We start from the raw sequence: 21,293 nt of genomic DNA, 5'->3' as shown, positions 1-21,293 counted from the left end.
AATTAAATCATTTAAAAAATACCATATTTTCAATGACTTCTCAGTAAACTCAAAGTAAAATCTATTTAAATTCAAATCACTTCCTGAATTGACTAACAATACATTCTACAGTTAATATACATTCTGTGACCTACTATAGGCAAAAAAACAGGGTTGGGGTCAATTTGAATGGAATGCAGTCAATTCAGGAGGTAAACTGAAATTCCAATTAAATCATTTAAAAAATACCATATTTTCAATGACTTCTCAGTAAACTCAAAGTAAAATCTATTTAAATTCAAATCACTTCCTGAATTGACTACCTTCCATTTGAATTGGTCCCAACCCTGTAAAATACACTGCAATCAGTCAGTTTCAAACCTCCTGTCTCTCACACCCTATTCTGAATGTAGTATTAAAATCACACACTGTACCTTTTTTTGGTTATGATAAGGTAAGACAGTCATATAAATCACCTTATTAAGGTATGGTTAAGTCTTCCAAATTAAGAGGTATATTTATTTTTCTTTAAAGGCAGAGAACATATGAGTGACACTACTGGTGCTGCTGGTGCAATCAGTGGTTGGATGTATCTGTAAGTCTGTATGCGTTCAGCTGGGGGAGACTTTGTTGTTGATGGTTGCCATGGTGCCTGTGGTGGTCTGCATCTCTGACCCCTCCTCCCCAGAAGGCCCACAGCAGGGGTATCTCCGAAACTAGACAAGACACAACACCTTCATCACCGACTGTTACTGTCATGCATTTAGTTGTGTATCAAATGGCTTCAATGTTTATTAAATGTTTATAACACAATTGTGCATGTTAAACAGCAGCTATTCAGTGGGGAAAATATGAATGAGAATAGGTAGCAGTGAGCCACTGCCCTCACTTGTGCTACCAGAAGACATTAGCACGAGCTAATCAAAACTGAAAACATTGCATTCTCATTGATCTCCACTAGATGGAGCCTGTGGAATGCCTACAAGTGTCTGGTTTGTGGTAAGGAGCATTGCAGTGGTCATTCTACAGATTAGTGTCTAAATGAATCTGCTATCACATGTATAGGCCTATTATCATACTTGAATTGTTTTGCTTCCTTTATCTGATTGTGTTTTCATTTTCACTGAACGTTCATCTATCTATACACCTGATGATGAGTTGATGATGTGTGTGTTTACCTGTTTGTTCATGTAGAGTTAGATGAGAGAGTTGTACAGCCAGGGTGCTGCTCTTGGCCAGGTAGACTGTGCCCAGCAGAGGGCTGATGTGGGCATCAAGGTCAGGGACCACCAGGAGGGCCAGAGTAGCGTAGGCCAGCCAGCGGATCAGGAACGTTACCACCATCAGAACCACCATGTGGGCCTTAGCCTCTGCCTTGGCTGCTGCACCACTTCTATTCAGCCCATTGTAGAGACCTGTCACAACACAGCAAGGTAGTGGAATATGGATACTACGGTATGTAAGACAGGTCTCACAGAATACATGACACAGACAATACTGGGTCGGAGTTCGCCCCCCTCCCCTAAAAATATTTAAAATGCGTCAACCAGAAAGCCACAGTATAGACTACTGATTGGTGTCCATGGTGCTGAAATTGGGACATGTCTATGCGGCTACCTATGTAATCGTTGATATGCTTTCTGTGGTGCCAGGGCATGTTTAGCTTTGCTTCAGCTAATGGATAAATGTTTATTGGTTTATTAAGCCTAACATTTCACAAAGCTATACACGTGTCGCAATGCTGCCATTTAGACTGCTGGCTGGCGGCAAAAAAATTATTAGGCCTACTTGTTCAGTAAATAAAGTTAATAAACATTGCAGATTGTAGAATAAATGTTCGATGAAACAGCATACTAATTACCTACCTACCAATAGATGTTTTAGAATAGCCTATACTGTACAACTGTCCTGTAGAGGCTACCTGAACCTGCATGACATGAGCGTCCTCGCGCTCTTTCCCAGCTTGGATAGAAAGTTGTTGTGCATAAAACCAGTCTATTATTAATGCCAAATAATGCAGTCATTCCACCCTCAAAACACTAGCCTACTAGGGAATGTTTCATTATGCAGTGTAGCCTAATACCTATACTGTATTTAGCTGATATTTATCAACTTTATATACAAATTACACATCAAATAGCCTAATAACAAAGAGGAAGGGTTGCGATATTTAAGGTAAATTAAATCCAACTTGAGACTCCCCTGGTCTCCTGAAGTCCACCTTTGCTGCTTCTCTCTGTCTGTCTCTTTTTCTGTCTTTCTCTTAGAAGAAAGTCTCTCTGTGTCTGTGTTTGTATCTCTTTGTTTTCTACATAGAGCCCTATAGTAGCTACAGTAGGCATTTGCGACTGCGTCATCTTGCATTTTTGTGAGCAAATGTTTTCACCAGGGCTGTAGGTCCAGGTTGCGGGCCTGACTGTTTTCTATAGCCTGCAGAGTATTTCCAACGCATACAGTCTTTCCTGAGACAGTGTGCGTTAGGCTATAGTCTATGTCCATTGCGCTGCACACAATTTCAACTTAGTCTTGAATGATGAATGCCAAGATATACCAGAGACAAGGGACTGTTGATATTGCAACCACACAACTCAAACGCCGGTTCACCAGTATGAACGAAATAGCAAACTGCTTTTTCTGTTCAAGCCCCCAAGAACTGTTGTCTGCTAAAGATGATAATCTGTTTGCCTCTGCCAATGTATTGTCCTCCAATATCCAGACGACCTGTCCCAAGAGCTTCCTATAGGCGACAGTTAATATCTTTCCGTAACGTGTTGAGGCCGGCAATTAAGGACAATGCAATGAGAGCCTCAATTCATTAAAGATGTTGCAGAACTGCTGTATTTGAAGCACCACTCCCTTCTGTTTCCCCTGCTGTTGTTACGGCAATCAAGCTGTTTTTACCATCCCTGTAACTGACGCTTCTGACAAGAGATCATTTTCTAACTAAAACTCATAAAGAACTACCTAAGAAGCATCAGGCATTTGATATATGCATTTGAACACCTGAGTACAGTCGTGGTCAAAAGTTTTGAGAATGACACAAGTATTGCTCTTCACAAAGTTTGCTGCTTCAGCGTTTTTAGATATTTTTGTCAGATGTTACTATGGTATACTGAAGTATAATTACAAGCATTACATGAGTGTCAAATGCTTTTTTGACAATTACATTAAGTTTATGCAAAGAGTCAATATTTGCAGTGTTGACCCTTCTTTTTCAAGACCTCTGCAATCCGCCCCCGCATGCTGTCAATTAACTTCTGGGCCACATCCTAACTGATGGCAGCCCATTCTTGCATAATCAATGCTTGGAGTTTGTCAGAATTGGTGGGTTTTTGTTTGTCCACCCGCCTCTTGAGGATTGACCACAAGTTCTCAATGGGATTAAGGTCTGGGGAGTTTCCTGGCCATGGACCCAAAATGTCGATGTTTTGTTCCCCGAGCCACTTAGTTATCACTTTTGCCTTATGGCAAGGTGCTCCATCATGCTAGAAAATACATTGTTCATCACCAAACTGTTCTTGGATGGTTGGGAGAAGTTGCTCTCGGAGGATGTGTTGGTACCATTCTTTATTCATGGCTGTGTTCTTAGGCAAAATTGTGAGTGAGCTCACACCCTTGGCTGAGAAGCAACCCCACACATTAATGGTCTCAGGATGCTTTACCGTTAGCATGACACAGGACTGATGGTAGCGCTCACCTTGTCTTCTCCGGACAAGCTTTTTTCCGGATGCCCCAAACAATCTGAAAGGGGATTCATCAGAGAAAATGACTTTACCCCAGTCCTCAGCAGTCCAATCCCTGTACCTTTTGCAGAATATCAGACTGTCCCTGATGTTTTTCCTGGAGAGAAGTGGCTTCCTCGCTGCCCTTCTTGACACCAGGCCATCCTCCAAAAGTATTCGCCTCACTGTGCGTGCAGATGCACTCACACCTGCCTGCTGCCAATCCTGAGCAAACTCTGCACTGGTGGTGCCCCGATCCCGCAGCTGAATCAACTTTAGGAGACGGTCCTGGCGCTTGCTGGACTTTCTTGGGTGCCCCGAAGCCTTCTTCACAACAATTGAACCTCTCTCCTTGAAGTTCTTGTTGATCCAATAAATGGTTGATTTAGGTGTAATCTTACTAGCAGCAATGTCCTTGCCTGTGAAGCCCTTTTTGTGCAAAGCAATGATGACGGCGCGGTTTCCTTGCAGGTAACCATGGTTAACAGAGGAAGAACAATGATTTCAAGCACCACCTTCCTTTTAAAGCTTCCAGTCTGTTATTCTAACTCAATCAGCATGACAGAGTGATCTCCAGCCTTGTCCTCGTTAACACTCTCACCTGTGTTAACTAGAGAATCACTGACATGATGTCAGCTGGTCCTTTTGTGGCAGGGCTGAAATGCAGTGGAAATGTTTTTTGGGGATTAAGTTCATTTTCATGTCAAAGAGGGACTTTGCAATTAATTGCAATTCATCTGATCACTCTTCATAACATTCTGGAGTATATGCAAATTGCCATCATAAAAACTGAGGCAGCAGACTTTGTGAAAATTAATATTTGTGTCATTCTCAAAACTTTTGACCACGACTGTAAGCTCCACTCATTGCACTGGCGCCGTCGTAGCCTTGACCACGGCATTTGTTCATCGATATACCCTTACTTTCAATCAGTTACATTTTGTATTTTTCAAGGCCTGAGGCACTTTTTCAGTCACATTCCTGATGCCCAATAAACAAATACTTAGCTTCCTATTATCAATTGAAATTAAAAAGGTTTATGAATGACTTTTTAGAAGGATACTGTCAGAATTATATATATATACAGTGGGGAAAAAAAGTATTTAGTCAGCCACCAATTGTGCAAGTTCTCCCACTTAAAAAGATGAGAGAGGCCCGTAATTTTCATCATAGGTACACGTCAACTATGACAGACAAATTGAGGAAAAAAAATACAGAAAATCACATTGTAGGATTTTTTATGAATTTATTTGCAAATTATGGTGGAAAATAAGTATTTGGTCACCTACAAACAAGCAAGATTTCTGGCTCTCACAGACCTGTAACTTCTTCTTTAAGAGGCTCCTCTGTCCTCCACTCGTTACCTGTATTAATGGCACCTGTTTGAACTTGTTATCAGTATAAAAGACACCTGTCCACAACCTCAAACAGTCACACTCCAAACTCCACTATGGCCAAGACCAAAGAGCTGTCAAAGGACACCAGAAACAAAATTGTAGACCTGCACCAGGCTGGGAAGACTGAATCTGCAATAGGTAAGCAGCTTGGTTTGAAGAAATCAACTGTGGGAGCAATTATTAGGAAATGGAAGACATACAAGACCACTGATAATCTCCCTCGGTCTGGGGCTCCACGCAAGATCTCACCCCGTGGGGTCAAAATGATCACAAGAACGGTGAGCAAAAATCCCAGAACCACACGGGGGGACCTAGTGAATGACCTGCAGAGAGCTGGGACCAAAGTTACAAAGCCTACCAACAGTAACACACTATGCCGCCAGGGACTCAAATCCTGCAGTGCCAGACGTGTCCAGGCCCGTCTGAAGTTTGCTAGAGTGCATTTGAATGATCCAGAAGAGGATTGGGAGAATGTCATATGGTCAGATGAAACCAAAATAGAACTTTTTGGAAAAACTCAACTCGTCGTGTTTGGAGGACAAAGAATGCTGAGTTGCATCCAAAGAACACCATACCTACTGTGAAGCATGGGGGTGGAAACATCATGCTTTGGGGCTGTTTTTCTGCAAAGGGACCAGGACGACTGATCTGTGTAAAGGAAAGAATGAATGGGGCCATGTATCGTGAGATTTTGAGTGAAAACCTCCTTCCATCAGCAAGGGTATTGAAGATGAAACGTGGCTGGGTCTTTCAGCATGACAATGATCCCAAACACACCGCCCGGGCAACGAAGGAGTGGCTTCGTAAGAAGCATTTCAAGGTCCTGGAGTGGCCTAGCCAGTCTCCAGATCTCAACCCCATAGAAAATCTTTGGAGGGAGTTGAAAGTCCGTGTTGCCCAGCGACAGCCCCAAAACATCACTGCTCTAGAGGAGATCTGCATGTAGGAATGTGCCAAAATACCAGCAACAGTGTGTGAAAACCTTGTGAAGACTTACAGAAAACGTTTGACCTGTGTCATTGCCAACAAAGGGTATATAACAAAGTATTGAGAAACTTTTGTTATTGACCAAATACTTATTTTCCACCATAATTTACAAATAAATTCATTAAAAATCCTACAATGTGATTTTCTGGAATTTTCTTTTTCATTTTGTCTGTCATAGTTGACGTGTACCTATGATGAAAATTACAGGCCTCTCTCATCTTTTTAAGTGGGAGAACTTGCACAATTGGTGGCTGAATAAATACTTTTTTCCCCCACTGTATATATACAGACTTCCACTGGTCTAATGTCAATTGCTCGTGTTTCTTGGCCCAAGCAAGTCTCTTCTTCTTATTGGTGTCCTTGAGTAGGTGTGTCCAAACTTTTGACTGGGATTGTATATATAAATAGAAATTGAGCCCCCAGACCTCCTGGGCCCACCGCCTTGCAGGATGTGGGGGTAGCCTGTGTACGCATGTGACTGCAGGTCATAAAGAGAGTACAGTGAGGGAAAAAGGTATTTGATCCCCTGCTGATCATGCTGAAACGCATGTCAAAAATGTTATGAATTGATTTGCAATTTAATGAGGGAAATAAGTATTTGACCCCCTCTCAATCAGAAAGATTTCTGGCTCCCAGGTGTCTTTTATACAGGTAACGAGCTGAGATTAGGAGCACACTCTTAAAGGGAGTGCTCCTAATCTCAGTTTGTTACCTGTATAAAAGGACACCTGTCCACAGAAGCAGTCAATCAATCAGATTCCAAACTCTCCACCATGGCCAAGACCAAAGAGCTCTCCAAGGATGTCAGGGACAAGATTGTAGACCTACACAAGGCTGGAATGGGCTACAAGACCATCGCCAAGCAGCTTTGTGAGAAAGTGACAACAGTTGGTGTGAATATTCGCAAATGGAAGAAACACAAAAGACCTGTCAATCTCCCTCGGCCTGGTGCTCCATGCAAGATCTCACCTCGTGGAGTTGCAATGATCATGAGAATGGTGAGGAATCAGCCCAGAACTACACGGGAGGATCTTGTCAATGATCTCAAGGCAGCTGGGACCATAGTCACCAAGAAAACAATTGGTAACACACTACGCCGTGAAGGACTGAAATCCTGTAGCGCCCGCAAGGTCCCCCTGCTCAAGAAAGCACATATACAGGGCCGTCTGAAGTTTGCCAATGAACATCTGAATGATTCAGAGGAGAACTGGGTGAAAGTGTTGTGGACAGATGAGACCAAAATCGAGCGCTTTGGCATCAACTCAACTCGCCATGTTTCGAGGAGGAGGAATGCTGCCTATGACCCCAAGAACACCATCCCCACCGTCAAACATGGAGGTGGAAACATTATGCTTTGGGGGTGTTTTTCTGCTAAGGGGACAGGACATCTTCACTGCATCAAAGGGACGATGGACGGGGCCATGTACTGTCAAATCTTGGGTGAGAACCTCCTTCCCTCAGCCAGGGCATTGAAAATGGGTCGTGGATGGGTATTCCAGCATGACAATGACCCAAAACACACGGCCAAGGCAACAAAGGAGTGGCTCAAGAAGAAGCACATTAAGGTCCTGGAGTGGCCTAGCCAGTCTCCAGACCTTAATCCCATAGAAAATCTGTGGAGGGAGCTGAAGCTTCGAATTGCCAAACGTCAGCTTCGAAACCTTAATGACTTGGAGAAGATCTGCAAAGAGTGGGACAAAATCCCTCCTGAGATGTGTGCAAACCTGGTGGCCAACTACAAGAAACGTCTGACCTCTGTGATTGCCAACAAGGGTTTTGCCACCAAGTACTACGTCATGTTTTGCAGAGGGGTCAAATACTTATTTCCCTCATTAAAATGCAAATCAATTTATAACATTTTTGACATGCGTTTTTTCTGGATTTTTTTGTTGTTATTCTGTCTCTCACTGTTCAAATAAACCTACCATTAAAAGTATAGACTGATCATGTCTTTGTCAGTGGGCAAACGTACAAAATCAGCAGGGGATCAAATACTTTTTTCCCTCACTGTATGTCTTGGGCCAGACATTTTTCCTGACAACATAACCTGACCAGGAACAACTTCAAAATCCAGGCTGACATATTCCAGGTTAGGTTTCGAGATCAGGAAAAACTCCAGGCCCTAATTATGACGCACACTACATTACTTGTACAGATGCCGTTTGAGCAGACACACCTCCAGGGCCGGGCATTGAGTGGACCTACCTGTCTCGAGGTATACATGAGCTTTGAGTACATTTAAGGGGCTTTCACACCGAATTGGTTTGTAGCGGTTTTCCGAACTCTGGAGCGTTTACCCCCTTAGTTTGGTTAGTTTGGAGTGCACTAAACAACGCATCATGGTTTGCTCAAAAAGGGGGGTCTCAGTCCGATTCAATTCGTACTGTGGTGCGGTTCGCTGCAGGTGAGAACGCAGTCCAGACCAAACACAGGAAAAGAACCAGAGACGCGCAGAATTATTAGTTGTTTGACTGCGAGCATTTAGAGCGGCTATTGCGCTGTTTCCTCCCATATGTTCAAATAAAATAAAAATGTATTTGTCACATGCGCCGAATACAACAGGTGTAGTAGACCTTACCGTGAAATGCTTACTTACAAGCCCTTAACCAACAATGCAGTTTTAAGAAAATACAGTAAAAAAATATTTACTAAATAAACTACAGAAAAAAAAAGAAAAAAGAAAAAAGTAACAACAAAATAACAATAATGAGGCTATATACAGGGGGTACCGGTACCGAGTCAATGTGCGGAGGTACAAGTTAGTCGAGGTAGGTAGGGGTAAAGTGACTATGCATAGATAATAAACAGCGAGTAGCAGCAGTGTAAAAACACATGTGTAAAGCAGCAGTGTAAAAACACACGACTTGGGTCGTTGACTGGAGTCTTTGACAATTTTTGCTGACACCACCTAGTATATAGGTCCTGGATGGCAGGAAGCTTGGCCCCAGTGATGTACTGGGCTGTACGCACTACCCTCTGTAGCGCCTTACGGTCGGATGCTGAGCAGTTGCCATACCAGGCGGTGATGCAACCGGTCAGGATGCTCTCGATGGTGCAGCTGTAAAACGTTTTGAGGATCTGGGGACCCATGCCTAATCTTTTCAGTCTCCTGAGGGGGAAAAGGCATTGTCGTGCCCCTTCACGACTTTCTTGGTGTGTTTGGCCCATGATAGTTTGTTGGTTATGTGGACACCAAGGAACTTGAAACTCTCGACCCGCTCCACTACAGCCCTGTCGATGTGAATGGGGGCATGTTCGGCCCTCCTTTTTCTGTAGTCCACGATCATCTCCTTTGTCTTGCTCATGTTGAGGGAGAGGTTCTTGTCCTGGCACCACACTGCCAGGTCTCTGGCCTCCTCCCTATAGGCTGTCTCATCGTTGTCGGTGATCAGGCATACCACCGTTGTGTCGTCAATAAACTTAATGATGGTGTTGGAGTTGTGCTTGGCCACGCAGTCGTGGGTGAACAGGGAGTACATGAGGGGACTAAGCACGCACCCCTGAGGGGCCCCCGTGTTGAGGATCAGCGTGGCAGATGTGTTGTTGCCTACCCTTACCACCTGGGGAGGCCTGTCAGGAAGTCCAGGATATGTTGTTGGTAGACCAAAGCGAAAGTGATGAAGATTGGGACACACAAGTGATGCTTCATGATAATCATAGATGGATTTAACGTGAGAATTTTTGTTCAATAAACAAATGAAGTGGTTTTGTTTACGAATGTTTGTTTGTTTGACATTTGTCAATGTGTACATGCCTGGTGCCCGAATTGATGAAGTACTGTATGTTGCACAGCTGAGAGTCGAGTGGAGCCAAATGGATTTGGATCGTTCAGTTCAGTCAGTCGTCCTGATGAGCCCTTTCCAGCTAGCTAGTTTGGCTAGCTGGCAACAACAGCATCATGGTGCTAGTTAAAACTTTGTAAAATAAAGTGATGTTTATTTCAATGGGCGAGGGAGAAATAACTTGTAGTATTTATTGGTCACCATCTGGATGTCACCTTGACATGCCAATTAGCTAACATAATGAGAAGCCAGTGTGGAATGACCAGTGCAACAGTGTTTCCAGGTGCTTCCCACTGTTGCTTCCCACTTGGCAGCAGCTGCACTTGCTTCACTTGGCAGCAATGGGCAGCTGTATCACGTCGGTTGTGGTAGCTAACGTAGCCAATTTGTTCCATACCACTTGATTATATTTTGAGTATGATAGCAGCCTACACAATAAATAACTTGCAATATTGGTAGTAACCATCAGGATGCAACCTGGTCTCAGAGCATTTCGTATTATTCTGTACGAAATCCGAGACACCCCATTTAGCATGATATGTTACATTTCGTATGGTAAGTATTAATTGGTGGATGTCCATCATCCATTTCATATATGTTACGAATTACAATTCGTATTATATGTTACGATTTAGCGAAACGTACAATATGTTACGAATTTGCATAACGTACAATATGTTACGAATTTGCAAAAAGTACAATATGTTCTGAATTTGCTAAACGTATGATATGTTACAAATTCCAATTTGTTGTGGCTAACGTTAGCTAGGTGGCTAGGTGGTGTCGTGTATTGGGATTATGCTGATGTTAAATGTTTTTAAGTGGAACTGAAAGAATGTTGATTTTAGTATCAAGAGGGAATGTTTTAGTGTAACGCCACATACAACAGACAGGAAGAGTGTTGTAGACAGGGGAGACTGGTGATTGGCCAGAAGAGGGAGCCACCCATCTTTTTGCATTGTTTATAAATAGGGGCTAGACACAGAAAGGGCAGAACGGCCATTCCAATCTGAGGCGCCGTTCTCCGGGTGTCATGTCACCTGTCACTTATGCTGAAGCTTGTGATCTGAATAAACCTTATGATCAACGTTCAGTATGAGCGGACTCCTTTGTTCATCAGCAATAATTGCCACCACTCACTCGATACGACAGTGGCTAATGCTAACGTTAGCTAGCTGGCTAACATTAGCTAGACTAGGGGTTGGGCTTAGGAGTTAGGTTAAAGGGTTAAGGTTAGGGTTAGGGGAAGGGTTCACTGAAAGGGTTAAGGTTAGGGTTGGGGTTAGGGGAAGGGTTAGCTAACGTGCTAAGTGGTTGCAAAGTAGCTAAAAAGTGGTATGTAGTTGAAAATGTGCAAATTAGCTTAAATGCTGAAGTTGTCCGTGATTAGACTAGAACACAACCTATAGGTTGCTAGACCCTCCTTTTGTTTATGCCTTAAGTAACCTTCTGTTTTATGTAACCATACCAAACATAACATTTCATACTAATTTGAGTGTCCCATATTTACATTTACAAGTTAAGTCTAGTCTATAAAACCAGGCTACTGGATGTCACTGTGATACTGCTTAATGGGGAGAGTTTGTGCTGCAAGCCAGCAACACAACAACATAGTGTTTGTCCTTCAATCCCGAGTCCCGATTGCAGAGCACTGCTGTCCTGCAGTAACTTAGATGGAAGTAGCTAGATAGTGTAGCTAATATCAGGCCAGGGTGACGGCTAAAGCACATTGATTGCTTTTGTAGTAGTCTGATAAAAACGGAATGATTCTGAATACTCCCAACTTCGCCAAACAAGTTTCAAATTCTCGATGAAGTGTCTAGCCACAAGCATAAACTAGCTCACTGAGGTATAAAAGAAGTGGCTCATTAGGACGACTGACTGAATTGACTGAACCGAACCTGTTCGTCTGCCACTCAACTCTCGCTGCACGACATACGTCATCAATTTTGGTCACTAGGCGTGTCCATAATTCGTATAGCTTCTCCCTGGTCTGAAAGAAGATACTTTAGGTCCCTGTGGCTTGCACACCACAAACATCCTCTCTATGGCAATGAGAGCTACCGTGCACAGTGACATGATACCTGCAGTACCAGCCAGACAGCAATTTTGCAAATTATATTGTTGTTGTTGTAATTAAAGGCACAGGATATTAGTGTAACTTTAAGATTTCGTTGCCTGAAGATGATTGCGTTGATTGATTAACATGACAGAATCATTAGGAGAACTCGTTTTAATTAATTAATTGACAATTCGTTTTATTAGTTAAATAATTAATTGATTAAAATAATGATTAAACTAGATGGCCATAAGAAACTAATCCAAATGATTGTCTTCCATGTCGATTAGTTTTCCAGTCAGATTTCCATGGTCAAAGGCTCTTTGTCCGTTCTACTCATTATATTTCTATATCCCAGACAGTTCCGAGAGCCAGAGAATCCCTCCATGACGCAGCCGGTCCCTCCAGGGGAGAAGTACCCCAGAGCGTTGTTGACCACAGACAGAATCCCACCGGTCAGCGCTGTCCCCAGGTCAGCGACGGCCATGTTGACCAGGGAATAGTTCAGAGGCTGCCTCAGCTGCTTGTTAATCAGCAACACCACGATCACCGTGGAGTTCAACACAATGGCCAGTACGGTGAACATCGCTCTGATGACAGAGAGGGTGATAATCCAGCGCGGGGCAGGAGCTCCTCGCCCTCGGGGGGAGAGAGGCTGGGCGCTGCATCATGGGTAGGCTATAGAATGACCAAGAACACACACACCCCACACACACTCTCCAACACCTTTTCCAGGCTGGCACAATCTCTTTGTGGTGGTAATGTGAGAGCCCCACACCACCACACCATACATACTCCAACATAAAGTCTCTCACACTCTCTTAGTGTTTATAGGAGCCCACACCACTCAATCTAAGGGTATTTGGTATTGTATTGTATTGCAAAAGCAGCAGCTACTCTTCCACACAAAACATGAAACATGACATAATACAGAACATGAATAGACAAGAACAGCTCAAGGACAGAACTACATCAATTTACAGACTGAGACAGAGAGTGGCTGATATTAGGTGTGTGATGTAATATATCGGTGTTGGGCGCCAATAAAATGTCCTGCTTTGCTATGACAGGCGGGAAAATCAGCATCTTGGACAGCGCCTCCTGCAAGTACACTGAAATCAGAACCATGGACAGTTCTATTGATAAGAGGCAGCTCATTAATGGCGAGGCTGTTTCTACATGGGATTACGGTACTCTAAATTCTTGAAGTGTAATATAGGGGGAATTAATAAAGAGAGTCATTCAATGCCCTGTTCTTATGAGTTTAACGGGCTATATCTACCCCGTCTGTTGCCAATAGTGGAGTTTAATTCAACGAAATCACTCGCACTGAAAAGGCCTATCTGGCGCCCGTCTTGAGTGCAACTCGGATAAAGTGTCGCGGAATGCGGTGCTAACTTTTTATTTGAAGTCGATAGTTAATTAAAAGCAGCGACCCTCCTTGCACCAGATGTGATTGCGGCCCCGACAGAGAAGAGGCTGTGACCGCGTGCCGTAGCGGTTGATATTGTCCATCATCATGCGCCTTATCAGCACGTTCCCAGCCTGGCAGAGGCTCCTCGCGCCTTTGATGTACGACGTAATTACCAAGCTAATAACGGCCTAGCGCTGAAACGGGAGATCCATCCGCCTTGACATCATTATCACGCGCTAATCAGCGTTTAGAAAGAGGACCTCTCGAGGACTTCAGAAAGGAGAGGGTTCTGTTTGAAACACAAAGTGGCCAATGACATAACTGTGAGTGCAAATAGAGTTTTAAAACCAGTGTTGGACAATGTGGCCTAAGAGGGCATCCTCACAGAGGAGAGTTTGGTAATTGACCGGTTCAAAAATATAGGCTAATAGGCCTGTATCTTCCATATTATGGGCTAGCCCACTCCCAACATTAACTCTAATATGCATTTAGTCTTGCTGACTGAAACAATTTGTAATGGTAATTCACGTAGGCCTATGCACTGCAGTAGTTGATGGCATTGTGGCTATAGCCCATCTAAAACATGCACTTAATGCTGAGTCTCTTTGGTTATCTGTAAGTAATTAAAACTTATGAAAATGCCATAAAAAATCGCTTAAAATGTGGAGCCTGTGCATTAGGCCTAAGTAAGAGCGGAATACCACTAGGCCAGCTTACCAATGTCTTGACATAAACATCGATCTTTGATTAGCCTAATTACGCTTAATCAGTCATGTCGATTTAATGGAAGGTGTGCATATTGCATAGGTCAATCTTGAAAGACTTGAAAGACAACGAGCGGTAGGCCAGGTGGTGCAATCTGCCTCAAACAACAAAGTAACGTCTAAAACACTGCAGGAAGCAAAAAGCAGGTCAAAGCTATTTTTAATCAAATTCACATCTGGAAGACTGTAGGAAGAAAAGGCTTTTCTAGGCCCAGAACGCTCATGCTTAATCAGAATGTCTGCGCCACAGGAATGGATTTTGTTTCAGCGGTAATGTTCTCGGTATGGTGGTCTCTCCTCCAAGCGCGAGTGTCGATCAGTCACGCTGCACTGCCTTGAATGAACCCGTTGAATCCCCCTGTGATGCACGCGCGCGCTCCCGTATGAAAGTTTTGTATTTTACTTTTTCACCTTTTCACCTTTTTCCGGGGTTCTTACAGCAAGTGATGCAGATAGGTTACCCCCTACACACATTTTGGTCCTTTTCACTCATGCTTTCTCGCGCTCTGCTTCTCGCTCGTTGCTCTACCGGCAACACCTCGTCCTACTCCCTCAGTGTTCTCTGTGATAGCAGCTGAGTTGTTTTTAGATTGAGCTCCGCAAATCTGGAAAAATCCCCAGGAGAGAATATCGTAATTTGCTTCAGACACGATAACAGAAATTGTAATGTTATCAGACACGGAGGCTTGAAGTGAGTCTCTCTCTCTCACTCCCTCTGGCGGCGTGGGGCTCGTGCGGATGTTCATAGGTCAACCATCTTCAGCACGCGGGTCCCTTCAGGAGTGACAACTGGCCCCTTGGACGCGGGACTGGCGCGAGGGAGGCGGCGCGAATGTGCTGCCGGGTCTGTATGTGCTGCTTTTCGCGCTGAGTGCGTTTTCGGGACGAGAGAGAGAAGAGCTTGCGTGTGCCATTGTACCGGGATCGGTTGTCGGGAAGGCTCGTGAAGATGCTGTGGCATTCGAGGATCCTCTTTTCGCACGTGTGTTGCGCCAGCTTCCTTCTGTTCTGGATTATGCTGGGCACGGTGGTGGACGTGATGGGGTCCCAGCAAGGGATTCCACTCTCAGTGTGAGTGGAAGGTTTCATATTCATATTTTACAACCTTTCAGGTACTCGGTAAATCACACCTTTGCATATTGTTGAGTTTTTCAGCTGCTAGATTACCTGAAGTGTGTAAGTAGTAGACTTGTTATATAAAAAATTATAAACAAGCAGCATGTAATAACAATGTAACAACAACAACAATAATCATAATCATATATTTTTTATGTAAATTATTTATTAGTGTTGGTGTCTAATAAATACATTTAAAAAAATTGGCTTATTCTTTACCCTATAATATCTGGCATAATAATAATAGCATATGATTAACAAATGAATAATACATCAATGACATGTACACACTATTTAAATGTAGCCTACAGATGTCTTTATTTTATACAGACTGTTGTCTTTGATACACATATGTCTAAAATAACAACTCTACAAAATATTGCAATTATACCATGTTAGTTTTCCTGGTTAACCCTGACTGCATTGAGACACCACCGTCTGAAACAATCTATAGGCTACTTGGCAAGACTTAGGCAACATTTTGCACCAACTTTATCTACATAGATCATCAGTTTATAGCACATCAATAAGCACCAAATAAACATGAATAAACAGCTACATTGAATGAAATACTTATCTACAATGTAGAGTATTTGCCATACTGTTGATGGACTCAGTCCTCTCAGGTCAAATTCAACACACTTCAACAATTTATTTCTTATATGAGGGTCTTGTGGTTTTTCAAGAACAGGAGTATCTTCAAGAACATAGTTTATCCTCAGGCCAGCCATATAACACACAGACAATAGATATCCATGGATCTATGATTTCATCTAGATATACATGGATCTATGATTTCATCTAGATATACATGGATCTATGATTTCATCTAGATATCCATGGATCTATGATTTCATGGTTAGAGATTTGTTTTGAAATGTCTTACTGACATAATGTGTGTAATCTCACCGTGTCAGCTGTGTTCACCTGAACTGTTATAATACCAAAATATCACAATATAGAAATGTTCTGTTGGCTTCCAGGGTGAAGTTATGGGCCTCAGCGTTTGGTGGAGAAATTAAATCAATTTCTGCAAAATACTCTGGATCCCAGCTGCTGCAGAAGGTATCTCTTTCTTCCCTCAATCTTCTTTATACTCACTCCTGTCCACGCACACACACACACTTTCATGTTATGGTGAGCTCACACACACACGCGCGCACACACACGCACACACACGCACACACACACACACTGTACACTGTAATGCTGCATTCTCCTCTAATGGCTGCTGATACAATTCTGTGTCCCAGCTAAATATGGATGTTGGTCAGAAAGGACTCAGGTGTGTGGTTCAGAGGCCTGTCTCTGTGTGTGTGTGTGTGTGTGTGTGTGCTGGACATGGCCCATTAACCACAGCACTGTTTCGTCTCTAATCTCATTTCCAGTTCACTCTCTGGAGTCAAGAGTTTCAACCCCAGGATATACATGCGACAAGGAGACACATTTTTAAAAAGTGTGTGGAGTGGAATAGGCTGGGATGGGTTTGGAGGCGATAGGTGGGGTTCAGAGAGAAAGGTGGAGGAGATAGAGGGAACAAGAGAGAGAGGGGGGATAGATGAAACAAGAGAGAGAGAGAGAGGGGGGGATAGAGGGAACAAGAGAGAGAGAGAGAGTGGGGGGAGATAGAGGGAACAAGAGAGAGAGCAAGAGAGAGAGAGAGAGAGGGGGTGAGGAGATAGAGGGAACAAGAGAGAGAGAGGGGGGGAGATAGAGGGAACAAGAGAGAGAGAGGTAAAGAGAGATGGGTTTGCAGAAAAACCCCTAAGTGAAAGTACATGACCACTTGGGGGCAGACGTGGGCTCTCCAGTGTGAAAATAGGTTATGGTGTGTACACTACAGCACCTGTCATCCAAGTGGAGGCAATGTATGCTGCATAGTGTTGATAATTTCCGGTATTTTTCCCAAAATTCCCAGTTTTTCAGGAATCCCAGTTGGAAGATTAAAGGAATAAGAAGGGAATAAGCAGGAAATTGGGAATCTTCCAACCAGTATATCTGGAAAATCTGTGAATCTTCGAAAATGAACCAGAATTTTGCAACTCTAATGTTGGACCCAGAGCTCTGGCTGGACCTGTGTGTGTCTCACAGTTACGCCACCGTACTTCAGGAAGGGCACATACGATGTGTTCCATGCAGTTCCCATTGATAATCTATTGTTTGTGTATTTGTAATGTTGATAGGTTACAGTAAAATAACAGCATTTGTGTTCTCTTGGCAATGTGGTCAGTGTTATGGGCATTATGAAGTCTGAGCACTATGTACTGTGCTTTCAGAAAGTATTCATACCCCTTGATATATTCCACATTTTGTTGTGCTACAGCCTGAATTCAAAATGGATTAAATTGATTATTTTTCTCACCCATCTACACACAGTACCCCATAATGACAAATAGAAAACATGTTTTTTGAAATTGTTGCAAATTTATTGAAAATGGAATACAGAAAAATCTAATTTACATAAGCATTCACGTCCTTGAGTCAATACTTTGTAGAAGCACCTTTGGGGGCGATTACAGCTGTGCGTCTTTTTGGGTATGTCTCTGAGGGCTTTGGACTCCTGTATTGTACAGGTACCAGCCCCATTCTTGAAAATATGAAGTGTGGTACTCAGTGATATGATGTGTTGGATTTTCCCCAAATATAACGCTTTGTATTCAGGACAAAAAGTCAATTTCTTTGCCACATTTTGTGCAGTATTGCAGTACCTTGTTGCAAACAGGATGCATGTTTTGGAATATTTGTATTCTGTACAGGCTTCCTTCTTTTCACTCTGTCATTTAGGTTTGTATTGTGGAGTAACTATAATGTTGTTGATCCATCCTCAGTTTTCTCAAATCACAACCATTAAACTCTGTAACTGTTTTAAAATCACCATTGGCCTACTGGTGAAGTCCAGTGGCAGCCGCTGATTGGCTGAATACCCGGGGCACCAGATGGTTGGAGTTGTCAACCAAGCAGCATGACAGAAATATGATGCCAAGTTTTCGACCTACCGGTAGTTTATTTGAGAAGATAAATGAAGCGATCTGAGCATTTGAACAACAGTATAAATACACCTATTTCACTTTTGCATGTCAAAAACCGAATGACCACTCCTGCACATGCTGCCACCGTTTTGAACAGATTAGAGCAGCCAGTTCACGAATGAACGAGTACACCAGGGAGATTGCAACAAGCACGCAGATGCAATAAGTGAAAACACATTATCTAACTGGGAATAGATAGCTAACATAATGTCACAAAGTATGATGTGCTAGCCAGTTAATGTTCATTCATTAGTCAGATATGAGTTTAGAAAGACTTGAAATTGGCATGGGAGCTAACTAGCAAGCTACCAGCTAGCTATAGCTAATTTCAGCTTTACATTTTTTATTAATTTCTTAATGTTTCTACAAACAAAATCCACTTTGACATTATGGGGTATTGTATGACACAAAATCTCAATTTAATCAAGGCTGTAACACAATAAAATGTGGAAAAAGTAAAGGGGTGTGAATACTTTCTGAAGACACTGTATACTGTACTATACACACAGGATTAGAACTGGGCACTAATGTGTACACTTTATCGGACAGTCTGAGTTAAGTACGCAGGCAGATCGAATTGGAATTCTGCCCTCGGCGCATAAACCTGGATGTAGACAATCATTTTATTCCTACTGATTTTTATGCTCAATTACCTTCAATTGCGCTATTAATTTAACAGTGAAATGAATTGTAATTATATCATTCCAGAACTGCAGGGGTTTAAAAATGAGTTGGATTGAAAGCCAGAAACAGTGAATGACCAGAGAGAGACGGAAACATGGGTCGTATTCATTAGTGCACACCGGAATAAACCGTAGCAAACAGTTTTGCAATGGAAAACGTTTTGCAATGAAAATGAGAGTTTCTTATTGGACAAGTTCAGGTAATCCCTCCCTGTTTCAGTCAGTTTTCTTCCATTTGGTTTCTAGTTAATACGACCCTGATCTGTTACATTGCTACAGTGCATACAGTATACTGTATAGTGGTGGTGTGTTATGTTGTGTGATTGTGTGTGTGTGAACTCAGTGGTGATAAATGCAGGGAGATAAATATCCCCGTCCAACTCCATTCATCAGCCTCACTGCATGTGTGTGATAAGGAGGAGCTCAGCTCAGCACCAGGCTGCTGCTGCAATTCTATAACCATTAACACTGCTAGTGCTAGCAATCTACACACTGCTGTAGCAATATATGGGTAGTGTGTGTGTGTGTGTGTGTGTGTGTGTGTGTGTGTGTGTGTTTGTGTGTGTGTGAGTGTGTGTTGGATGAGAGTGTACTTCAAAAAAGAAAACAATTATACACCCCACATCTGCCTACTATTTTGACTGTGTAACATCCTCAGCTGATTCTCCATTGACCTGTGTAAGAACAGAACACTCTGAGGTAAAATGTCCCCGGCAGTTGTTTTCCTTTCTGCGTGTGTAAGCACTTTCCTCATGTTCCCGTTCATGGAAGCATGACTGGTTCAGAACACCTTACATCCAATCAGCAGGCCTCTTCCTCTCTTAGCGGCCAGTGAGGGAGGTGGAGAGAGAGATACAGCTGGATGGTAAGGGCTGATCATTAAGGATGATCATTGGGTGCTTTATGGGGAATTAGACGTTTTCCACACAGGGCTGAGCTGCTGTATGGGCAACAGAACAGGACTATAGACACAGAATGAAGACGCTGTGGTGTGTGTGTATGTGTGTGTGTGTTGACTCCTCAGGCTTGGGTTCGGTCAGGCCTCATCTACACATCAGTCATTACCTTAATCAATAATCATAATCAGTTCTATTGATGGGTGGGGTTTAACCTCTCCACGATGACTGGGGGGGTGGGGGGGTTGCTGAGGCAGGGAGGACAGGCGTGAAATGAACTGTTCCGCTCCACTGCCGGTACACACTCTTCCTTTCCCTGGGTAATTTGTTGCCTCATGTATTGGGATTTGTGTGTGTGTATGTATGTGTTGTGTTTCTTTCTTTGAATGTGTATCATTGGAATTTGTGTGTGTGTGTGTGTGTGTGTGTGTGTGTGTGTGTGTGTATATGTGTGCGTGCGTGCGCGTGCGTGTGTGTGTGTGTGTATGTGTGTGCGCACGTGAGCGTGTGTGTGTGAGGGACGTGAGAGACGTGCAGGTAATACTGTGATTATTATTTTGTGTGTGACTGTGTGCTACCTTTTTTTCAATGTTATGTTCTATTCTTTTTGTGTGTTCTGTTGGGCTTTGTTCTGTCCCAGTGCAGGTGTAGTGTATCCTGCAGACTCAGCATTGTGTGAAGTCTAGTTCATTATCCAGAACCTCCCAAGCCTGACATGTTATTATCTTTCTCCTGTGCTTTGACTCCATTTCAATTACCATCCAACCGTGCATGGCCTTCCCTCCCAGGCCACCCAGCAGCCAATCAGATCCAGAGCCACAGCTTGTCAGCTAATTACTGAGACAAGATAACCTATCAATCAATTCAATGAAACAGGACGCATCTTATCAGCCAATCATCTGAGACTGGGCTGGGGCTTGCAAGCCACTCTCTGAGACATGGGAGCCCATTGGGCACAGACGTCAATTCAACATCTATTCCACTTTGGTTTAACGTAATTTCATTGAAATTATGTGAAAATAACGTTCATTCAACCAGTGTGCGCCCAGTGGGAGGGCTTGTTACACTGACTCTCTGCTAGTTCCAGAGGTGCAGGGATATGAGAGCTGGGGGATTTTTCTTCATTGGATGTGAAGTGTGTGTGTGTGTGTGTGTATGTGTGTGTGTGTGTGTGTGTGTGTGTGTGTGTGTGTGTGTGTGTGTGTGTGTGTGTGTGTGTGTGTGTGTGTGTGTGTGTGTGTGTGTGCATGGAATAACAAATAGCGCAAAGGCTCACCTCACCTTATCTGTTACTAAAACACAGGGCACATTGGCTGTTACTAAAACACAGGCCCCAATAAAAACCCATTGACATGAGATGTACAGTATATTCTAAATGTTCTTGTGATTTTCGTCCACTACACACACACACACACACACACACACACACACGCTCTCTGAACCGTTTTACCATTGTACCATTTAC

The 21,293-nt window shown here is 43.1% G+C and overlaps 1 protein-coding gene and 1 pseudogene across 1 annotated transcript in view; one reads left to right on the top strand and one right to left on the bottom strand.

The window, feature by feature from the left end:
• Nucleotides 1-590: 590 nt before the first annotated feature.
• LOC121574648 lies at nt 591-14,850 on the bottom strand (annotated as a pseudogene).
• LOC121575425 (voltage-dependent calcium channel subunit alpha-2/delta-3-like) overlaps nt 14,489-21,293 on the top strand; it is a 63,580-nt gene continuing 56,775 nt past the window's right edge. The window contains exons 1-2 of the mRNA XM_045223061.1: nt 14,489-15,175; nt 16,204-16,285. Coding sequence (XP_045078996.1) covers nt 15,054-15,175; nt 16,204-16,285 — 204 coding nt within the window. The 5' untranslated portion in view covers nt 14,489-15,053. The remainder of the gene's footprint in view (nt 15,176-16,203; nt 16,286-21,293) is intronic.

This window comes from Coregonus clupeaformis, chromosome 10 (assembly GCF_020615455.1).
Source record: "Coregonus clupeaformis isolate EN_2021a chromosome 10, ASM2061545v1, whole genome shotgun sequence".
Lineage (NCBI taxonomy): Eukaryota > Metazoa > Chordata > Actinopteri > Salmoniformes > Salmonidae > Coregonus > Coregonus clupeaformis.
The sequence above is the reverse complement of the archived record's forward strand: the minus strand, read 5'-3'. Positions and strand labels throughout refer to the sequence as shown.